Here is a 23,802-nt window from a genome sequence, read left to right as displayed (position 1 = left end):
GCTGAGGCATTGACTCACGCTACTTCCGCTCAGCTCCTTCAAAACAAAGCTCCTGTTCACCGACTGGATCCGCAGCAGGAGGATTTCTGTGTTGGAGCTTAACGGCCAGCTGTCCCACTGTTATTTTATATATTGTATTTTTGTGATTATTTTGTTATTTATCCTATTTATATTTCCTACACGTGCTTTTATTTTGTAGTAACTATCTATTTACTTGTCAAAGTGTGTCTTCCTGTGTCTGAGGGTTGTGGGGATCTTGACACATCAGGCAGTCTTCAGTATGATAGCAGAACTGTAATATGATAAATTAGTGGGAAAAACAAGCGTCTACATGTTCAGAAGCAGCTTTCATCCTCCTCTATCTTACAACACAAGTTATTTCTGAAAGTATTTCATCATATTTGATGTTTTTTTTTTTTAGATTGTTTCTGTAAAGCTTTACTGTCCTGTGACATTAAAATGGAGCTTGTCTTTAGGTTGGACTCTTTACTTCAATTAAAAAACACAAAAGCATTTGACTGTTCAGGAAATTATCTCTTCTTGCAGATTGTTCAGCGACATTGTGAGTGAAACAGATCTGCCATTATCAGTGAAATAGTTCCTTGTTTCTCCATCTGCTATATCATGTTATCTTTTGAAGGATGATTAAAATGGCAGGTAGCTAGATTCAGGGCGACTTTTCAAATCAGAGTTATTCTTACTTTTGTGGGGAAGAAAACAAACTGAAAACCTGAGATCCAGGGAACAATAAGTTTTCCTTTTGGTGAAACTACAAGAAAACATGAAATAATCAGGGACCAGCTCCCATCAGGCTGTGGACCGGTTGTTGTTGATGTCAGCAGCAGACGGCAGGTTTTGCTCTGATTCTTAGTTATTATCATTATTAGTTATTTATTTGGGGTGCTGTTGAACTTAGTGGGAGAACTCTTTCTCCACAGCAGCACCTGAATGTCGTCTCCTGGATTATTCAAGTCAGCTACATCACTGTTACAGTAGATTTATTAAAACAACATCTTTACATGATGATACTCGGTGTGGGATGTTAGAGCAGAACATGGGCTGAGCAGAGAAAGAAAGTGACCATTTTACAAGCTTCACAAGCCTCTAATGTAGCCTGAAGGCCACTGAGCAACCTGCAGTACATCACTGTTTCTTATAATTAAAATTAAAAACAGGGTCCTACTGATAAACACAAATGTGACGACTCAACTGGTAATTAATTCCTGAGCTAGACATGTTGTTTGCTGCTGTCCATCACTGCAACATGTTCTTCTGCTAAAAATAAAGTAAAAGTGCCTGATATCACAGGAACGTGGCCTTGTACAGGCTGGTAGAGCTGACGGCTGAGTCTTAACATGAATGCACCTATTTTTGTCATTGATTAATCATGTTTTGTTTTGTTTTTTTTCTTACTACTTATGTAACAGTAATCAGCCCCTCCAGCGTTTTCCAGTAAAGCGGATCTATGCAGCTCCTCTGATGTTCCACAGCCATGATGGGACAGACCCTCAGACTGGTGGAGCTGCGATGCAGGGAGCAGCGAGCGTCGAGGCAGAGCAGCATTGACGTCACCAGCCTGTGGTTATCAGTGGAGGTTAATCTACTCGGGGATGGATGGGCTTATGCAATTGTCTGTGAGCCCACAGGCTTCACATCTATGGATTTGCTTTTCCACTGTTTGACCCAGTGTGCTGCTGCAGCCTACGCACAAACGCTGAGATGATGGAGGAGGAATTTCTCCTCTCTGTGGAACTTCTAGCTGATGATGCCCGAATGCGGTGTGCTTCAGGCTGGATGGATGGTGCTGAATATAGAGTTTATTGTTTGGGTCCAGAGAGCAGCTGAAATCACCCTGTAGCACAGTGGGAGGACATTATTGTCTGATCGATACGCAGAGGAAACTGATGAAGACGGTGAGCAGTAACTATTGGAATAACACTGAGTCTGCTTTTAGTGTACAAAACTAAATGGGAGTGATACAACACTGAGGGTCCATTTACCCCGCTACCCTGCAACCAGTCCAGGCAGATAGTTGTCTTCCTCAGCCTGGTTCTGTTGAAGGTTTTTTCCCCCTTCCTGTTAAAGGGTGTTTGTGTTTGGTTCCATCCCACCATCGCTGACTGATTGCTCCAAAGGTGACTCTGGATTGCTGGATTCTCTGTTTAAATTCATCAGGTCTTTGCTATGTGTGGTGCTATGAGATGACGTGTCAAATCAAATTTCACATTTTATTTATATACAGCACTTTTCATACAATACAGCAACACAAAGTGCTTTACAGCATTTAAAAAAAACAACAACATAGCATTTAAAAACATTACAATATTTTAGAATGTTATAAAAGAAAACCCGTCCTTCCCAGCCTCCATGCATCCACACACACAGACACACACACACACACACACCACCAGACTAAAGGAACTATGGCATGGCACTGAGGGATTGTGGGAAACGCTACCATTGGGGCCGTAGGAGTCGCAGACCATGACCACTGGGGGCGCCGACACCCAGACCCCCCACCCTGGACCCGGCAGACAAGGGGATCCCCACAACAAGGTGAGGAGCTCCCCAACCAGCCGGGTCGAAGGGACCCACAGACAGAACCCCCAGCAGCAGACCGCACACAGCCCCCAGTGTGGAGGAAACACTGGAGTTAAAAACTAAAAACTTAAACTAAAAAGAATAAAAGGCCCGATGTGAGATAAGTGTGTTGTGAATTAACACTTTACAAGAAATAACAAATTGACTTGAACTGAATTTACTGTTTGAGTCGTCCCTTGTATATTTTCTGTTCATTGAAGTTATAGCCATAAAACTGTAATTTTGTGCACCTACAGGCGTATATTTTACTGGACAAGTGGGACAAATTAATATAAGCTTCTCTGTGTGTTGGAGAAAAAGGTCCATCAAGCAGTATTTTAGCGTTTATGGGTGTTTTTTTCTGTGTTGGAAAGAGAATCACAAACAACCCAGACCTTCAAGATTGTAATTGTGACCATTAAAAATGGTCCCTTTAATGAAATAACTTCAGGCCCAATGCTCAGACCTCCAGGTGGAGTTTTGACATGGCGTCACCATGGCAACCAGAGTGTAAATTGCTCTATTGAGGTTTCACATATATTTTTCCAACTGCTTCAGGCAGCCGTGTATTTATTTATTTATTTATTTTTAGTTTGAAAATCAATTAGCCAACTCTAGAAACTTTAATTCTCTTCTAAGTACGGCTGAAGTGCATTTTTATCGATAAAAAAATGCCCCCGCACCGTTCAAATAATGACCCTGTGATGGTACACTTAATGGATTACGCAGCAAACGCAAGTTCTGAAGAGAGTCCTGATTGATTTTCACACCTTACAGAAATAAATGGAAAACGATGGATTCTCAGAAGAAGATTCCTCAAACAAAGAACAAGACGAGTTGTAAACTCATAGCAGCTGTAAAGCTCCTGGACTGAAACCTCCACTCTCTTTATCACCCTGCAGACTGATGTCCTGTTGAGTCTAAAGGGGGCTAAATAGACTCCAGAACACAAAGCCCAGTCCCCCCCTGGGAATGGAAACCAGGATGTCCCCTCTACCCTGAGGTGGCTGCCTCTATAGGCTGCCGGCCTTTGACCCCTTTTTGCCTTGAGACTTGCAAATCTGCCTTTCCAAGGATTGAAAAAAATTGAAAAGGCAAACAAAGAAGTCTTATACTGGGAGTGATGCAACTGGACAGCTGGAGCCTTGACGGAGAGAAAGAACTTTTATTACCATGTGGACACAAATAGCTGTAAGAGAGGAACTTTATGGGCGAGGTCTTTGACTTCAGGGGCGTAGCTGTCCCAGTTTTTAGAAAACATTCTCTCAGAGCAGCTTCTTCCATCACGGATGATGATGTCGTCCAGTGTGTGAGGACGTTTTATCCAGAGAAGATTGTTGTATAATTGATAAATACACTTTGGACAAACTGCATTCCTCGATGCTTTAAAACACACACATGTGACGATGCTCGGCTGCCTCGGTGCTCCTGCTGATGCTCCTTTTCCAGAAACCAGTCCGTTACTCAACTTACTTGTTTCTGTGAATCGTTTCCTCAACAGACATGTTTCAGCCTGAAGCCACCTGACTGTCACCCTAGAAATGATCCTCTGCTTCATCACTTCCCTCCATATATGACTGTTTTGTTTTTATTAGATCCCTGGAAACCCTTAAATCAAGCTGCTTACACGTATTAACTTGACAACGATCTTTCCCCAGCAGGATCCCTCATCGGGCAAAGCTCTTCAGTCGACACCGTTTCATAGAGTTTTAATGAACACAGCACAAGATGCAGCGTCGCTCTCTGTCATTAGCAAGGAATACATTAAACTCATTAAGTCTCAGGCTTACTGAAAATGCTCAAGACAGATTTAGGATGTACTAAATGATGTATGAAGCTGTGCAGCAGCTACTCTTTTCTTTTTTTTTTTCCTCATGAATTTCAGGCTTTTAATTAGCAGCGAGATACCAGAGATTGCTGTGGGTGATTTGAATTCTAAGAAGTAAATATCACTGTAGCCAGAGCTGCTGTAAATAGATGTGTATATGAGTGGGCTAGCTAAAACTGCTTTTCATTTGAAAGAGCACTGTTAGTCTTGGACGTTTCATTCAATCAAAAATGTGAGCGGAAACCTCTCATTAAGACAGGCCACAGATAGAGTTCTGTTGCCTCAACGAATAGGAGGCTGAAGCTTTCTCACCAAACTGTACCGAGAACACGCCAGCTTTATGGAAATATCTACAAAGTTAGAAAGTAAACCTGTAAAGGTCCTCTTCTTCTTCCAGTCGCTCTTTAATTACAGCTGCACCAGATGAAGCTCCTCTGATGTGGATGTGAAAGAAACGTCTTCATCCTTATTAGTACTGAAGTGCGCCGAGCAAAGGAAAAAGATACGAGTGCAATAAGTTCTGGCCTCCGATCAATATTTGGCTAAACAGTCTTGACACAAGGTCCACTTGCTATCTTTTCCAGTTACATCCCATGATCTTGATCAGCAGATAGTCGCCATGGAGACGGCTCAGTTGTCCTCATGGAGTCTTAAGTTTGTAACTTAAGAACAGGTGGTCGTGGACTGATCCGTGTAACGAGCCGCGCGGTGAAACGCCAAATAACTGACATCCATCCATCCATCATCTATACACCGCTTAATCCTCATTAGGGTCGTGGGGGGCTGGAGTCTATCCCAGCTGACTCAGGATGAAGGCAGGTTCACCTGGACAGGAACCAGTCTATCACAGGGCTACACTTAGAGACAGACAACCAAGCACACTCACATTCACACCTACGGACAATTTAGAATCACCAATTAACCTCAACATGTTTCTGGACTGTGTGGGAGGAAGCCGGAGAACCCGGAGAGAACCCACGCTGCACGGGGAGAACATGGAGACTCCACGCAGAAAGATCCCAGGTGTCCTCACCGGGACGCGAACCGGCGACCTTCTTGCTGCGAGGCAACAGTGCTACCAACTGCACCACCCTGCAGCCCCAAATAACCGACGATAACGACAAAATAAAGACGAGTCACAAGAAGGGCCTCCATTATTTGGTTGACATTTTATTTCATGGTGGTAGGAACACAAGACAAAGGTCATAAAGTTAGTAATGTTCAGGTCATGCCACTCTTACTTGGTGCACTGCCCTTTAACGAGGTTGGCGCAGTCAGACAGTAGTTTACAGAGGCCAGACATGGAGGGTAATCCACATGTAGACATAAATAAGGAACAGAAAATAGATTCAAAAAACAGTAAATAGAAGATTATTTTTTTTTCGTAAAAAGCCAGATGGGACATTTGCAGAGGCCCTCTGGGATATTTTTTTTTTGTGTATGAGCATTATTACTAATATAGTTATTATTATTATGTATTACTCATTTACATTTGGGGATGAGGCTAATACACTGGCTAAAGTAAGGAAACAGTTACATGGATGACGTCTTTGTCACCTGCTCACAGTCCAGGCGACCAGTTTTAAGGCAATTCATAGTTTCCACCCAAACCATAGACTGCAGTTGTCTTTATTGTTCATGACTCCAACCAAGTTCACAGGATTCTCTTCTTATTCGCGTGTAACCACCAGAATTGATCAAATTCAAAGAACAGTGTGTTAAAAATAAGACCAGTCACAAGTTAACAGAGTAAGTGTTGGAATTTAGGAGACACCAGACGTAGGCTTCCTGGTCTGGCGCCGAGATCCACGCCTAGCATAGTAGTAGCTTCAGGGCTTTGTGAAACTGCCCTGAGCGGGGCAAATAAAGTTCCTTTAATTGAATGGAATCCCTCCCCCATGTACAGAAGTATATAAATGGGTGAACAGACAAGTCAGACATGGCTCCAGTGTATATTACTAAAAACATAAACCTCCACAGATCACACATTTGCTAGATTTACACTTGAAAATTGCAGGGCTGTACAAAAACAGATTGCTCGATGATTTAAGGAGGGAAACATAATTAAGAACTTATGAAAGGAAAAAAAAATAAAAAATAGTACAAGACCATTTGATACTCGACCACGAACAGGCATGACTTTGCCGTAGAATATTGCCAAGGTTCTCGTATCAAAACAAAAGTCTTTAAGTCAGCCATCCCAGCTTATTGTGGCTCAGAAAAGACGCCTCCCGCTGCAACAGTTCACTGAACGTCACACACTAGTCGTAGAAACCCATGCGCTGCTATGTTAACTTGCAAGTAGTGTAGGATTACGCATCTTTTCCCAGTTTTTGCGGCTGTTATGGCTTCAGAAGGTCATAAGAACATCACAGTCTCTCTCTCTCTCTCTCTCTCACTCAACAGCCCAAAAGTAGATAGCTCCAGGAATGCTCCTGGGTGAAATGCAAAATGAAATTAAGTCTCAGGTAGAGTTTTTTTTTTTTTAAGCTTTTAGTGTTTGTGTTGACGACTGACTGTTGTCTGACAGGACGTTCCCAGGAGTCAAGAGAACGCTCCTTGCCTCTTTGCTGTCCTGCCAGTTCTTCAGTCTTTGCTTTCAGCACCTCCTTAAGGTCAGACATGGTAACAACTCTTCCCTTGCGCACTACTCAAGGTCCTGCAAAACTAACTGCTCCCAAGAAAAAAAACAACAACAGACGCATACAGGGAATGAACAAACATAAATCTCAACTCTTTCTGAAATCCGTGGAAATAAGAGAAAAGAAGGAACCTCGATTGAATCAATGCAAAAAGAGCCCAAAACAGTGACATTTTTAAAAATAGAATTTGTTTGGTACTAAATGGGAATTAAAAAAACAAAAAAAACAAACAAAGAAAAACCAGATTCAAACCAACACTGCAGAAGTGCATGCATTTATAGTGGTCATTAGTTCATCTGCTGATTGTAGAACAGAACGCACAACAGTACATGAGAAGCACAATTCTCCAAAGAGAACCCATCGTACATATTCACAGTCTCAGGTATTATTTATATACTCTATATTTATAACATTTATCAATGTCTATGATTCATGTCTTGACCGATGACTAATGATATGCGAGTCATTGTGGAACGCAGCGCTCTCGCTCCCATCGCGTCGGGTTGCAGTGTTAGTGAGTCATATTTCAAAACTAAAGGCTCTGATGGGAGTCAGAGAGGTTTTTTTTTTCTCTTTTGGTGCTGTGAGATGGGGTTGATCGAGCAGTTTCGACTGTGTACTTTCTCACTGTAGCAGCTTGACTGATATCTATAAAGTCCCATTAGGAAAATACAGCGGGCTGAATACAGAGTTTCCTGACTGTAGACACCAGCTGGCTGCAGGATCACAGAACTGCACACAGCGGCTACAACTTGTACTGCGTCCAGTTCTCATGAGGGAATGTATGCCATGTTTCAGTATGTATGGGCCATGCTTGGGGAATGTGGGCGATAGATATGGCACCAAGACAAGGCAGTAACCAGAGATCATCAGCGAGGTCCACTGTGTTCAAGTAATGAGTAAGGAAAGATGGCAGGTTGATGGATTTCTTTTTTTTTTAAAACTTGGTGTTTGTTTTAAAACAACACAATTGACAAAAAATAAAATATCTTTTTTTCACAAAGATGCCTTAAAAAAAAAAAAAAAACTTGAAGGGCCATGAAGGGAAAGAAACTGTGTTCTGTGAACGGAGGTGCAGATTAAAAAACAAAAAAAAAAAACAGCAAAATATATAAAACAAAAATTAAAACAACATATTCATTTTCTTTCCATATAAAAAGCGATGAAAAGTATACAAAAATAGAAAATAATTACAGCAGGAAACATGGGCGCTATGGAGGGAGCGGATGGAAGGGGTTCTTTTTTTTTGTTGTTGTTGTTGTTGTTGTTTCTTGCAGTATTTTGTCTCTGCCAGGCTATTTGGCAGCAGAACAGTGTAGTATCTTGGGGCTGTTTAAGGCGTCCTCCACCAGGTGGAGATCCACGCCGTCCACCACCACGTCCTTGATGCAGCCAACAAAGCCAGTGCTGTAGGCCTTGGGCAGCCGACGGGCCACCGCCAGCTCCTCCAGACCACCTGAGGAGAAACAGAGGCGGGGATGAGTCCGACTGTGGATCAACCGAACACTTATACCCTCAAATTAGAGGACAATGAGAGCAAATAAGAGAACAGAGAAAGTGAAGTGAGCTACACTAATGTCTGTGTTGTGCTAAGCTAGCTATTAGGCACAGTTCAGGTACCAAAAACACTGATCCCTACATTTCCATGATAAAATCTGCAGAACGTTACACCTCCTGGGTTTTCACTACAAATATTGAATCTGAAAGCCTGATCTCAGGACTTATTTCTTGTTACATGTTGGATGTTATACAATGTTTTCCACCGAGATTTTCACAAGCAAAGAAATTTAATTGGTAAAATCCACATTGTGCCCCGCAAGGTGGGTCAGTGGTTAGCACTGTTGCCTCGCAGCAAAAAGGTCGCTGGTTCGCATCCCGGTGGGGGCACCAGAATCTTTCTGCGTGGAGTCTCCATGTTCTCCCCGTGCAGCGTCGGTTCTCTCCGGGTTCTCCGGCTTCCTCCCACTTCCTCCCACAGTCCAGAAACATGCTGAGGTTAATTGGTGATTGTAAATTGTCCGTAGGTGTGAATGTGAGTGTGCTTGGTTGTCTGTCTCTAAGTGTAGCCCTGTGATAGACTGGTTACCTGTCCAGGTGAACCTGCCTTCACCCTGAGTCGGCTGGGATAGACTCCAGCCCCCCACGACCCTAGTGATTATTAAGCAGTGTATAGATAATGGATGGATGGATGGACATTGTGCCTTGTAGCTTCTGAACACCAACATTTTTACTCACTGTGGGCTCTAAAGTTCTGCACCTCTATGAAAACAGAACAACCATGACTAAAAGTAGGATCATCCACCTCACACCTGAGCAGTACAGTAATGGATGCGACTTTCTTCCTATATTTATTCAGCATGTTTACTCATCAACATGTACACAGTGTGACCAGAACTGGGAACACATGTTTTACTGCTTACATCTTTTATTTTCTGCGTGAACACAGTCTGCAGTTCAGCTGAGAAGGTCCTGAATTATTGTCATGTGACTGCTGGTGGCAGCTGAGTCGTGGCCTTTATGATTTTACAGAATCTAGTTATAGGAAATGGTTTGCTTTCGGCACATTTCTAAACAGTAAACATGTAAAATAAAGTGATTTTCATCACAAATATATGCTTAGATTTGGTTAAATATTCTGACCAAAGGATGTATCACACACGAGTCTATCCAGGACTGTCAGACAGCTGAAAATTCAAAATATTTTTCTGCTTTTACACTTTCTGGCTCTGACAAATGGTGGAATTTTGGCAAATTTCTAATGTTAATGTGTCTCTCCATGCTGCCGGCGGGTTCAGAGGGTTAAACATCACACCTCAGGATAAAGTTTCAGAACAAATTAAAACTAAAAATTCCATCAAACGGCTGTCCCTGAAATATTCTGCTGCAAACCGGCGCAGCAGTTACCGGTGTTGTCGGGTTGCATTACAGCCTTTGATATTTGCATGATGACACCAGCGGATGGACATGACGGGACGGCAGTTCGTTTGATCAAAGAGCGAGAAAACCTGCACGCCAACAACACAAAGCTAAGCTAAGACAGAAGAGGAAGACGGCTCTGTTAATTTGACGCGGTGTGAAAAGTGCTCAAAGATGTGTAACGAATGAAAGGTGGTGACGGAGTAGAAAGTGATGAATACCTAACATCCTCATTATTTTTAATTTGTTTCCTTATTTGGAGCTCAGCGTTCAGTGCTGTGAACCTGCCAGACAGAACCCGTCCATCAGGGAGCGCATCCAGAGCTCCGACTGCTCTGTTTTTTAAAGGTTTTAAAGTCCTGCACCGTTAACTAGCCGATGCTTTACTGTATTTATTCCAAACAAACCACAGACATTAAAGGAATACTCAATAATCAGATAACCTGCAGCTTACATTTTAAACTTGTCTCCATAGTTTTTTTTAGGCAAACAGTCTCTGAGTATCTGTCTGACTGGTGGCTCTGTAGCTGTGTATGTAGAGAAAACTATTTGATTTTAAAGAATCTAATTAGAGCAAATGACATTTTTTTTTTTTTTTTTTTAAGTTTTTTTTTTGGCCTTTGTGCCTTTATTTGATAGATCAGAGAGAGAGAGACAGGAAAGTGGGGGAGAAGAGTAGGGGGAGGACATGTGGGAAAGGGCCATGAGCGGGACTCGAACCCATGACCTCCACATCGGGACTGTAGCCCTGTACATGGGACGCCAGCTCAACCAGGTGAGCTATAGCGGCGCCCCTACATATTTTTAACTAATTATTGAATGAGACATGTAGAATAAAGGAACTCTTGTGAAAAATATTCAATTTAAATGTTAGATTTGATCAAAGCATCGTTGCCTCACAGCTAGAAGGTGACCGGTTCGCATCCCGGTGAGGACACCCGGGATCTTTCTGCATGTTCTCCCCGTGCAGCGTGGGTTCTCTCCGGGTTCTCCGGAGGTTAATTGGTGATTCTAAATTGTCCGTAGGTGTGAATGTGAGTGTGCTTGGTTGTCTGTCTCTAAGTGTAGCCCTGTGATAGACTGGTTACCTGTCCAGGTGAACCTGCCTTCACCCTGAGTCAGCTGGGATAGACTCCAGCCCCCCATGACCCTAGTGAGGATTAAGGTGTGGATAGATGATGAAGTGAAGTAGTTTTGGGTGGACCCTTCAAACTGGCCAAGTTTCATTGAACTCAGTGAGATGGTCCTATTGTGGATGCCCTCCTAACACACCTGGTCCCATTCACACCTGAGACCCAACGAGTCACATGACACCAGGGAGGGAAAATGACTGATTGGGCCCAGTTTGGACATTTTCACTGAGGGCTGTACTGTTGCCAGTGGTTTAGACATTAATGGCTGTAATGAGTTGTTCTGATGGGACAGTAGATGTCGGCTGTTACACCAGCTGTACACTGACTGCTCTACATTGGAGTAAAGTGTCATTTCATCAGTTGTCCCATGAAGAGATAGAATCAAATATTTGCAGACACACTGTAACCCGACCAACCAACATATTCTCATCAACCAGTAAAAACAACAGATGAGTATGAAAATCTAATGGGTTTGTACTTTAAAGCTTTCCATTTAGTTTTACCTTCACTTGAACTGTCCCTTATCCACTGTTTCAATTAAAAACAAATGAATAAATAAATGAATAAACCTCCTCCTGTCCTCCTGCAGAGCCGCTGTGACCTAACTGCTGGCTCCTGTTATTGGTGTTTTCAGCTCCTCATTTAAGCCAGAACACCCAAAGCACTCATTAGTGTCTTTCTCACCAAGTCAGCATGAAGCATCTATATTCAGATTCCTTTCTTCTTGCTGACCCTGGCTTGTGATGTCTTACCTGGCTGCCATCCCAGCTCTCCCCTCCCTGTTATCTGTCAGAACCCTCCTGCTTCCTCGCTTCACGTTAGCGTAGCGCATTTTTCCCCCACATTGACCAGCTCTCCTGCTCATCCCTGTGTTGCTGGGCTGAAAGTACATATCCCCATTGAGCTCTTTACATCCCCTGTCCCTGCCCCCAGTAATCGGATTGCGTGCCTCCGAATCGGGAGTCGACAGGGCTAATTTCATGCGGGTTACAGATGAATTAATGATGAACAGTGAAAAGGGGATTTAAAAAGGAGAAGGGCTCTCGATGGGAGGGCTGCGTGAGGATTATATATTCTTGCTGCAGGGCTCGCTCAGCACCTGTTCCACTGCACTTCCTCCCCGTGTGTGTGTTTGCGTAAGTGTACCTGAGTGCACAGCGCACCTCGACATGCTGCGAGCCTCTTAAATGTCACTCACTGCTTTCCTCTCAGACCTGCCTCTTCTTGGCAGCGCTCTGTGCATTTTAAAGAACAGTCTGACTTTATTTTGCTTCCCGTCTTCAACGTTATTTCCACAGAATGTTGAATCCAGCTGTGCTGCGTGTGTTCTTTCAGAAACGATTTCTCTGAGCCGAGTTCAGTCCAAATTGAACTGGAGGTAGATAACGGGCCGACTTTGGTCATTTTCAATTCAGGAGAGCAGACAACTTTTGAGTTAGTCAGATAGCCTTTCATTTCTCAGCTCAATACCTGAATAGGCTTGGACATTTTTTTTTTTTTGCTCGAGCGGCAATCTTTTTTCTCTGCCAGAGACTTTGCTTATCCTCTGCAATGCCAATGAGTTCATTGCTCATTTCTGGCAGCCTTCTAGCCGTGGCTGTGGTGAAAAAGCACTACAGATTTACAAGTGTTCCCCTGGCTTGTTCTGTGGCATTTTAGACGCATTTTCAAGTCTTAATGACGGTTTCTCTGTTTTGCATGTGTGGGCACCTACCCAACCACAGCGCTCCGTCTGTGTCCAGCTGTGTTGCTGCCAAAGGCGATGACCCTGTTACTGCTGCCTCATTGCCAACCTGCAGAGAGCCGTCTCGAAGTGCTCTGTGGAGGAGAGTGGCAGAGAGAGATGCGGTTGGAAGTTAGTCTGATGCATGTGTGTCACACTGAATGGCTGTAAATTGCAGTTTGGTTTAATCTGAAGCATCAAGACTCTATTGCTCCACTGCCAGTACACTAAGCAGTCACATAACTGCCTGTGCCAAGCAGTCTTCTAAATGTGCCTGTCTTTCAGCTAACAGATGCTGTTAGAGCCCCATTCATTTTAGGTGGCTCCGCGCTGTGCATTAGCACACACTTAAGAATTGTGAAGATAGGGCAAATTTGAACCCACCAAAGTGGGCTTCCAGCAGAGAGAGACTGTCATTAAAGTCAAGTCACAAACACAGATAGCTGTGTAACTATGATAGCTGTACGCCACACGCTGCGATGTACACCATCATCAGCATCCAAATTATGTCATCTTTCAGCAACATGTGGTCTCCCTGTAAGCCCGGATGGGATTTGGCTAAATCCCTGTTTGAAATGGATGCAGCAGCTTTTCGAGGATCGATTATTCTTGCTGTACATGATGAAACCAATCTAATTATCCCAGATACTTGCATTCACAGCAATGCTGAAAGCAAATGCTCAGCGGCGATAAAGCACAGATCATACGGATCCCTTTAAATGGGTCATTTTCAAAGTTCAGGCGGTTAATTTGCTTCTAATGGAGGAATCCATTACTGTGACATCGCTGCGTGACAAAGGTATGCATTTAATGTTTTTCTACCTCTGGAGTGATTCTGCATCCATTATCCATGGAATAAACTATAGCCTTGTTATTCATGTATAGCTGTACATACACATGCCACAAGTCTGAATGGGAGGTTTGAAAGGCTGGACCGTGTCAGGGTCTCAGAATGGTTTCCTGTGTGACAAACAGTTTAGTGGCAATTAAATCAATAGAAGATTTGATTCAGAGCAGGAGACTAGCTGACATGATCATGACATTTAATGGATGGCTGTTGATACTCTGCTTACGTACTGCATGATTCTACATTAATATGCAATTAAAGAAACCTAAGGCCAGTATAGGAACATTGCAGAGGACCTGTATTTGGCATAGTTGGTATTCATTTGTATTTATTCTATTTAGATTATTCTTTTTTAAATGTGCTTTATGTGTCCATATACACGGCCTTCGAACAACCGTCAGTATACTGTGAGTATACAGCCTCTGTGTTGACAGAGACGCTCAATTTGCATTCATTGTATTAATTATTCCCAGTATACATTTTCTATAATACGCCAAAACATGTTGTGATTTAGGAGCACATTCCTTCTTTTTGAACATTCATTGCTGTGCCGAAGCAATTTGATGCGTGTTGCGTCGCACTCATGCGTGAAAATAACCTTAATCTGAAACTAATCAAACTCATCTTGCAGCTGGGGATTGCTGTGCAACAGAGGATTCATGCAAGAGATCACACAGTGTGCAGCAACACAAACACAATGTGGATTAGGCCTAATCCTGGTCTAACTGTAAAAGCTTTCACTCCTCCTCACCTGCTGGCCTTGATGCGTATCCAGCGGTTAGTGTCGACGCGCACCGAGGAGCGCAGCACCACGGGCTTGGAGCCCAAGTCGTATGTCATTTGGACGTGTCCATCCACGATGGCCAGGGCGATGTAGTCTGAGCGCTCCACGCCCTTCCCGCTCCACAGCACCAGGCCCTGGGTCGACTCGGTCCGGATGCTCAGCTCGAATTTGTTCACCAGCAGAGCCTTCTCACTGGGAGAGCAGAAAATACATTAGTTAGCTTTGGGTCTAATGCACCAAAAAGAGCTTTAATCTTCCGGGCAGCTACCACAGCTCAGTGGGGTTGTGTTATTTGTAGTGGCTTATATGAAGCAAAGGACCTCGGCTACTGTCTCAAAGGTACATTCGCCATGTTTCCAGGATGACATATGCTTCAGTTTACTTACACATTGAGACAGAAAGCGCCGTAGCTTGGGCTCTGTGGTCTCGTACAAACAGAATGATATTGAAGGAAAATCAGGACGCAAACCGAGTTGAGGAGAAGCAGGGGGCTGCTTGGCTGTTAGCTTTCTGCATCCTACTGAGCCTGAGCTGCACTGCTGCTCAGTGCTTCCTGTGTTTCTGGTGTGTGTGTTTTGTTTAGGCAGCTGTTTGATCTCCCGTCTCTTGACTGCTACAGCTGCAGGGTTGATTTGGATGCAGAGACGAGGAGACTTTAGCCTTTCCTTAAGAGGCACTGTACACCGCCGTCACCACTGAGTGAGGAAGGCACACACAGCAGCGACGTGCCTCCTCTGCATGTGTGTGAGCGCACAAAAAACACCGTCACATTTATTCCTGCATACAAACACACTTACAAAGGCTCTTTGTGAGTCCAGCAGAGACACAGCGGGCATCTACACAATCATACCCTCAATTTCCATTCATCAGTTTTTGTACAATGGTCTGCGCATCTGCCAAATGGAACTACTTTCACATTCTTTCAAAGGGTATTTAAGCACAAGTACGAGGTGAGGACACGCACCACAAAGACCCAGTGACACATGGATTAAATAAAAAAAAAAAACACAACAGCAGCACAGAGCGAGAGATTAGACGAGACAGACGACAAGACAAAGAGTCAGCGTAGTAAACAGGGAAGCACATGGGAGTACACACAGGACCGGATATGGGAGGGATGAAGAGAAACAGAGTGAAGCACTTTGTAATCTGCAGGAAATGTGTTTTCATTTTCTCTGAGAATTTTCTATTAAATAATAAGCAACGACATAAAAAAAAGAAATATTTAACTTTGGAAGCAAGGCGACAGCTCAGGCCAACAACAACGCTGGTTCACCTCAGCAGAAGGACGGAAAAAATCCAAAATCAGATTAGATTTTCTTCTTCAAAAGCATGCTTAGGTTAGAAACTTCGACCCCGTTGATTAACTGAAACCGCTGAGGTAAACAGGAACAAAAAAAAAAAAAGATTCCAGAGCATCATTTATTTTTTTTTTCTCCCTGGAGAGAGAGAGAGAAAAAAAAAAGCAAAAACAAAACAGAAATACAGCTCGGTGAAGCCTCTCCTGGCAAACCCTCAAAGAGCTTACAGGGCCCAATAAATCTCCATCGAAGCGGCTTGTCAGTGATAAGGTCAAGGTTATTAAAAGTGCTGAATATATCATGAATAAAACAACGCCGCCGCGCAGCATTCTAAATCTCGTACACACACCGGCTCCATAGATTTCTGGTATGATGGTGTTTCTTTTTTGAAAATAAGGGGTTTATCTAGTTCTCACATTCAAATACTTCAAAGGCCTCTCAGCATGTGTAGCTCTGTTCCAGCTCTAGGTGGCAGTAGTGGTTAGAATAACAACCAGCCGTGGCGGCAAAGGGGCTACAGCTACAGAGCTCTGAACTTCAGAATTAACTGAAGCACATGCAGAGGCTCTTTGTGGTCGGTGCTGGTAACTCCATCTCACTGACGGTAACATGTCGTCTCAGCGGAGGAGGGTTTAGCCCTGTGAGGGGTCGAGGAGGGGTTGTCTGGAGAGGATGGAGGGGTGGGAATGAGGAGGCACGAAGAAAGCAGACGGTACCGGAGTTCTGAAAGCTTTGAGAGACTCACCTCTGGTCAGACGGATTCTCCAGAGACTCGGGACTTAAGGGAGCAGGGGAGAAAGTCAACGGCATGCAGTGTGAGCGCAGGGGGGCAAGAAGGGAAAAAAAAGGAAAGGAAGGAAGGATGTTGTGAGCCCATTGGGTAACTCACAAACCAGTTTAGACCTGGAGCTGCAAAAAGCACTCACTTATCTGCTCTACTACAATATCGACCATGTCAAGAGTCGATAACAACTGTTGTGTGATCATAGGAAGTGTGTAGCTTAGCCTTGATAACACCACAACACCATAAAGGAGGTTCTCAGGGGAACCACTCGGAGCTAGATGGATGACTAATGCAGCAAAATGCCTCGGGATCAAGCATTTAAAAAAAAAAAAAAAAAGTGAGCTACAAGATTAAGTACATTCATGGTCAGCGTGCACGCCGCTACAAAGTCCGCTCTTAGTCAGCGTCCAATTATTGAACTACTCCTTTATATTTATGGCGCTGCACGCTACAGTGCTGCAGCAATTACCTTCTGTCTAGAGATGAAAGCAGTGAATGAGAAAAATTGGGCAATTGTCAAAAAATGGGGTCAAGCTCCGTATCAGCTGAGAGTCATGGCCAGATATGATTTGTCACTGAAATAATGGAGCTTGAGCGAATCGACCTGAGCTTTCAAGATACGGGGAGGAGAAGGTGAAGGAGGAGTGATCAGAGGCTGCTGTAAATAGTAACAGGCACATTAACCCAAGGTGAGAGGTTGACGTGTTGGCCTTACCGGCACTTAATGACCTCTGAAGACGCTCATTCATTTCCTTTACAAAATCAAATCACGCTGAATTGATTGGCACGCCTTCAGAGCGCCGCGCCAAGGGTCTGGTTTGCTTAGAGTCATGCTCATTGAGGCTCTTAGCGAATGTGACATCCATTAAACTTTTGACAGTCTGGCTCCAAGGACCACTGTCCCCTCCCGCTAAGTGAGATTGATGCCCATGGCTACACACTGCAGAGAGATCTCAATTGGAGGTCTAATCTACAAAGGGAGACAAATCTGTGATTAACATGTCACAGCCTTTCTGTACAGCCGACTCTGTAATTATTCACAATTACAGTTAGAGATCTGGCAAAAATGAAATGACAGAAGCCCTGGCATGGATTGGAACTCTGGGCTGAATCCAGTCGGCTTAATTTGAGTTGAATTCTGCTTCGGCGCTTTGTGAGACTTTTTAAAAAGAGGTTACTTACCGAGCTAATGAGGAGGAAGGGAAAAAAAAACCCTTAATAACTAAGTCATGACCGAGGGTTTTCCCGAGCAGAAACTCCACAGGCATCAGAAACTAGGTTAAGGGGTATTTAGTATATCCTCCTCTTGCAGTTTTCTAGGGTCTCATTCATTTCCTGCATTCAGCGCTTAATGCCATTCAGCATAAAGTGCACGGCAATTCATTTTGTTGGTGAACAAGTTACAACCATGCATAAAATATTGCACATTCCTAGTACGGCAATTCATTTCTCTGAGGCTGAGCACAATGCTTATCATGCACACATCCATGCTTCCCTTTGCGTTGGAAAGAAAGAAAGCATCTAATGACAAAATGTGTTTTAAAGTAATGAAATCCGTCAAATTAAAACATGGATATGGAGCTGGAATAGCAAATCTGAATTTAACGGTAAAGATGGTTTGAATGTACTTGAATCTTTTTATTCGGGTTAACTATCAAACATGGATCTTTTTTTTGTTGCTGTTAGTTGGGCTTGATCTGATACTGGACACAACAGCCAGTCTTAAAGTCTACTTACTCTGGGATCTCATTGGTCAGTTGGCTTGAGTGAAAAGGAAAGACAGCGAAGGACATTCATGTGAGACAAGAGACACACGTGGACAACGACAAGGGAGGTCAGACTGAAGGACAGGACGAGGGTGACGCATCTGGAACGCCGACACCATGCACACACACACAGCAGCAGAGATGCACATAGAGACACAGTTGTTTCTGAGTGAGTGTGAGTTGTGCGTCTCCATGGCGGTGGTGGTGGTGATCTGCAGGCTGTGGCCCGGTTTTCACACCTCTGAGTGTTTGTGTGAAGAGCTGTGAGAGGAAGATATACAACCATATGCCTGACGTCTTTTCAGGTTCATCACATAAACATTTTTGTTTATGCCAACCTGGAGGCGCACTCTTGCCAGCCTTTAGATGGATGGCAGAGTAAAAATGTCTCATCAGCTGCCTGAAGGGAGAGGATTTCTTACATGTTCACGTCATCAGCTTTTTCTTTTCTTTTTTTTTTGTTGCCTTTACAGGGTGTTAAAAATTGCAGGCAATACATCTTTGGATGCCAGTTTAATAAAAAAAATAGACATTCACACACTAAAAATAGGATAAAAAGTTTAATCTTGGTGCGTGCTTGTTGTCCAGCACCTACGCCAACTAAGCCGCAGACCACAGAGTGAACTGAGCGCGCTCAGGGCAACGCTGTGATTGTTAACTGTCTCGCTAATTAATGAAATCCTGTCAAAAGCGAAGCAGAACGGCCATAGATGGGGGATGAGCTATTAGCCAAGCGCCTAGTTCACCCCTGAAGCCCAGGCACTGATGATATCATCGACACTGTCATCACAGCTTACCAAGGGATGATATGGAGAGACAGAGGGGCTATTTGGCTAATAGCTGTTACAATGGAGATGGAGGATGACGCTGAATACATGACGACGCTCCTCTTGTCCTCTCCCTTACCTCTTTGTAACGGCGTTGTGGTACTCAATGAACGTCCGCCCGTCGAAGGCGATGGCCTCGGTCTCTCCAGCGGACTTCTCGTAGATGGCTGTGGAGGAGGGGTGAAAGGATGAGATCACACCAATCGATTAGAATAAGGGCTCAGCTATCAGACCCGAAGGCACTGGGTTGTGAGCGAATGCGGTGTGGGGGAGTGCTGGTAGTTTTTAAATTACAGTGAAAGGGACGGCCGACCACACGCACAAGGTTAATGGCGAAGGCTGAGCGCGTGAGACAGATCAGCCAGAGTGGGTATACGTCTGACAGAGTAGCATGAAGATGATGAAAGGGATGTGCAACTCTTTCATGAATATTCAACTGACACATTTCATCATTTTCATAACTGCTGCATTAGTTTGAAATCAATACAGAACGGCGCTGACATAAAAGAGCCGTCACGTGTCTAATATTGGCATTATCATCCTGCACAGACGGAACACAATGGAAATAAAGGTCTTATATGCGGTGAAAAATGAGCCTCATATTTTACCTTCCATTGAGACAAGCCAAGAAAAAGCTGTTACATGGAAGCATCGCGGATTTCAATCCCACTCATACTATGGTTTAAAGCAGCCAAAATGCTTTGTGTCCTCTAAGAGCAAAACCTGATAATGTTGGACGAGGAAATAGAACAATTTGTTCAGCTACAATGATTCATTGCAGCCGCACACCGCCATGATAAGGTGATCTCAACCCACCGAGTATTGTTAACCAAGGGCTTGCACAAAGACCGATTACAGTGATGCTTAAAATTGGGGTAGGAAATGCACTTAAGCACAGAGGTTTTTCTGTGGTCCATTGACAAACGTAATGTCTGTAAGGACAGACGACGACAGTAGCAGAGATACTCACTGTTCTGACAGTGTCCCCCTGAGAAACCGCTGAGGCAGACACACTCATAGTTGTCCAGCTGGGGGTTGCATCGGCCGCCATTGTGGCAGGGCTCCTGGGAACACGGGTGGTCCTGGAACATGGCTACGTTGCTGGAGCGCAATGCATTCTCCTCCCTGAGGATGGGTGTACCCATCAGAATGATCTGGAGGCAGGAAGCACACGATTCAAAAGAAGCACTCCACTGGTTTTATGCATTAATTTGGAACTAAACAGATGAAGGTAACCAAAAGGCTGCAGTGAGGCACGGACATGAAAAAAGGCATTTACCAGAACTACTCTTACAAGCACAGTATTCGCTGGATTATGTGAAATGTACTGAAGAATTACATCTCAGCCTTGTTTTAATGTTTCTGTTGTGAATCCCAGTAAATCCCTGGAGGACCCTTTAAAGCCCATCAAAACTATTATTCTTTGTCCAGTGTTCATTATTAAATAAGTGCCAAACTTAAAGCATCCTGAAGTATTTCCACCCAAAACTTGAAGGTGGATTTGAAAAGCAGGTTTTCTATTAAATATTACATCAACCTACAACATATGGAGCCTCCATTGTTTGCTGAGAACACAGTTGGAGAAATGGTTCACATGTTGAGTGCAGTTTCTTTTCTTTTTTTTATGTTATGATAAATAAAGAAAGAAATACAAGTTCTTTCTTTAGGAGCGTGACATTATAGATACAGCACAGAAGACATGTCTGAGTTCTCTCTGCTTCTAGTCATGGCTGTGCTGTTGCCATAGAGCTGCAGGACTTTATATTGCAGTCAAACACGAGTCCACAGTAGAACAACCAAACAGGTATTGTTAGAAACTTTTGCTAATGGTACGTACAAGGCTAATAGCACAGACAAAATCCTCGTCCTGTACAGACAGAGTTCCTTGAAGCTCAATTACTTTTTTAGGTACGGACCAGTTGACCACAACTCATCTGCAAGATTTGGCAGTAAAATAACATCATGTTTGAGAGACCTTTCTTAGTGGGGTTGCTTGTACAGTATAATCCTGGTCCTGGCTTCATGTCCATTAGCTCTGTTTAATTAGTTGGTGTTGAAATTATCTGATTACATTTTTCTGTCTTAGCAAAAACACTTGAAGATTCCTTGTTACCACTCGTGTCTGTTATTTAAAGGAAAGCATCCAGTTAAAGGGGTTTGTGTTTTCTGCTTAAGAATCATTAAACCTAATTCGTCAAAACAAGCGAGTGCGTGCACCGATGCCGTCGGTTCAGTTTAACGTGTACCTCTAAAGATGAATTCCGCTTTCATCGCACAAGAAAGCGTGTGAGGAAGCAGGCGTGGATACAACACACATGCTAAACAGCACATCAGACCGAGAATACATACCATCTTCCTCATAATTAACTATTCCCCACAGGCCGAGGAAGACAAATGCCACATTTAGCTTTTGATTTGCTCGAAACTGTCAAGGGAAAGTTTGTAGAGGAGAACTAATGACAAGTTTGCACAAACAGTAACATCCTGCCTTTGTTCTACGGAGATATTTTTGGCACTCAGAGATGAGCTTTTTGCTGGAAAGTGGAGGGAAGGAAAAAAAAAAAACTGGAAAGCTGTCAGGGAAAGATCTGAGAATAGCAAAATGGAGGGACTTCAAAATGTGCATTCTATTATTAGTGCATGCTAATCCAAATGAGCAGAGTCACTGGCCGTCACAGTGTGAGCTTATAATGGAAAATGACTAATATGAGGGTCTGTAGTATGACAGCTGGACGGCTAATAACTCATCACTTGACTTTGCTGCTGCATGTCTCAGGACACAAGGGCCCAGAGTTGTGAAAATAAGTGCCACAACATTCCTGTCAGAAATAGAGGCTCGTCGCTGCTTACCTTTTGGATTGTTCCCTTGAAGCCCTCTGTGAGCGCAGCCACTCGCGCTAGTCGGCTGTAATCGGGAGCTCCACCAACAAAAAGAGACTCTTTGAGGTTAAGATCTACGTGCGTGTTCTGGTGAGACAGGACACAAACAGGTTTCAGCTGCTGAGCCACAACGGCAAGAAAAAGGCTGCACATATATCTTGCCCAATGCCCGGTTTAATCGTTTCCATACCCCACCTTCAGTCTGTCTCTGGGGTATTCTACTGAGGACATAATGCTTTAAGGTTTTATTATAGTAAATCGAGTAATGTTTGTGTCCAGGGAGCTGGAATAAGTCGTATCCTTTTACTCAAGATATACAGAGTGAGATTAATACATATACACCACATTTGCAGACATGTCACAGTCATATAGATTGTCCCATTAAAAAAAAAGAAAGGATTTATCCGTACTGCAGCCAGCAGAGGTTTTAACTGCACTTCCTCGCCTCAGTTCCATGCCAATACACTTGATACATTACAACATAATTGATTTCTCTGTCTCTCAGAGAGAGTGGTCAATTATCTCCTATCTGTGTGACATAAAAAGAGACTACAAAGGGAAATCAGGAGCAGGCTGGAGATATGGATGGTCCTTTACAGACATCTCTAATGAATGGCTGATTATAAGCACCGACCTTTCAAACAGTTGAGTGTGGAGGCACATTAATTGCAATTCATTTGCGCGGCAGACGGCTATGAAATTCGATTCTTTCCACCAAACCTTTGGGACAATTGCTTTGCATTAGCAAGGTGCCGCTTCCTTCTTGTGCATGGAAGAGCCGGCCCACTTCAGAAGGAAGGAATTAATGATCTTTATTTTATGTAGGGCAGTAATTGCCAGAGGGGTAAAGTGGAGTTAATTGCTGGAAAAATGATGGAAGAGGCCAAATAAACAGGCTTTGTGCAGGCAAGCTGGCGTCGGCTCGGCTTTTATTTAGGATGAGATTTGGAGTGCAGGAGGCAGCGGTGCTTGGCTGGAGCCCGGGGCTGTGTCACTGCACCTTGAGCTGCTTCCAACAGAGACAGGGCAGGGACCTTGGCCAGAGCTGCTGGACCCAGCTGTGGCTGGCGCCTCCAGGCTCTGCCAAAAGTTGTCACCAACTGTAGGACAAAGTTGGTCACCTCAGGGCCTTTATGTAGACATCACTGTTCTCCAACACTCACCTACTCTGCAGGTCAAGTTACAGATGAATACTGAACCTGCTCCCCTGGTTTTGCATCTCGTTTTAGATTACTTGTGGAAATGGAGCACTCACTATCTGTGTATGTAAAGTACTTCTTGTATGAGTCTAAAGGGAAATTTTCATGCAATGAAATGGTACATCATGTCGTGTCTCAGACAGGCAACAATCTGGTGAAAGAGGACATCTGGTTCTATGCAGGGACTCGTGCTCAGTGATGTTTAGTAAATCTTGTGTTGTGATGAACGAGTGAGTGGGTGACAGAGTGAGAAACTTCATGACATAATGGAGGAATGTTCCTGTGTGCAAAACAAGTGAGAGCAGATGACAAAAGAACAGCCTGGCTTGGCTTAGCACCTCAACATCTCCTACGGTATACATCCTCCTCGCCTCCCGTGTCTTCGCTCTCACTTTCCGACAGGCACGCGGCGCTGGCGTAATATCCCCGCCCACGCCGGGCTAATGAAGACGTCTCTTTGTTGCTAAAAACAATGGTCGTCACTAAGATGACTGCCTCTTTCCTTCTTGCCTCCCACCCTGCCACCCCCTTCCACCCCCACAGCAGATGGACCGAGGTGAAAGCCAAACCGTGTTCTTTAAGAGCATCTCTT

The 23,802-nt window shown here is 43.8% G+C and overlaps 1 protein-coding gene across 1 annotated transcript in view; it reads right to left on the bottom strand.

The window, feature by feature from the left end:
* Positions 1-5,557: 5,557 nt before the first annotated feature.
* The window catches only part of agrn (agrin), a 280,800-nt gene continuing 262,555 nt past the window's right edge, over positions 5,558-23,802 (bottom strand). The window contains exons 31-36 of the mRNA XM_008282560.1: positions 21,982-22,098; positions 20,102-20,285; positions 19,211-19,298; positions 14,421-14,645; positions 12,814-12,917; positions 5,558-8,506 (exon numbers count right to left, since the gene is read on the bottom strand). Coding sequence (XP_008280782.1) covers positions 8,346-8,506; positions 12,814-12,917; positions 14,421-14,645; positions 19,211-19,298; positions 20,102-20,285; positions 21,982-22,098 — 879 coding nt within the window. The 3' untranslated portion in view covers positions 5,558-8,345. The remainder of the gene's footprint in view (positions 8,507-12,813; positions 12,918-14,420; positions 14,646-19,210; positions 19,299-20,101; positions 20,286-21,981; positions 22,099-23,802) is intronic.

The sequence above is a fragment of the Stegastes partitus genome, unplaced genomic scaffold (assembly GCF_000690725.1).
Source record: "Stegastes partitus isolate 25-593 unplaced genomic scaffold, Stegastes_partitus-1.0.2 Scaffold276, whole genome shotgun sequence".
Taxonomy (NCBI): Eukaryota; Metazoa; Chordata; class Actinopteri; family Pomacentridae; genus Stegastes; species Stegastes partitus.
The sequence above is the reverse complement of the archived record's forward strand: the minus strand, read 5'-3'. Positions and strand labels throughout refer to the sequence as shown.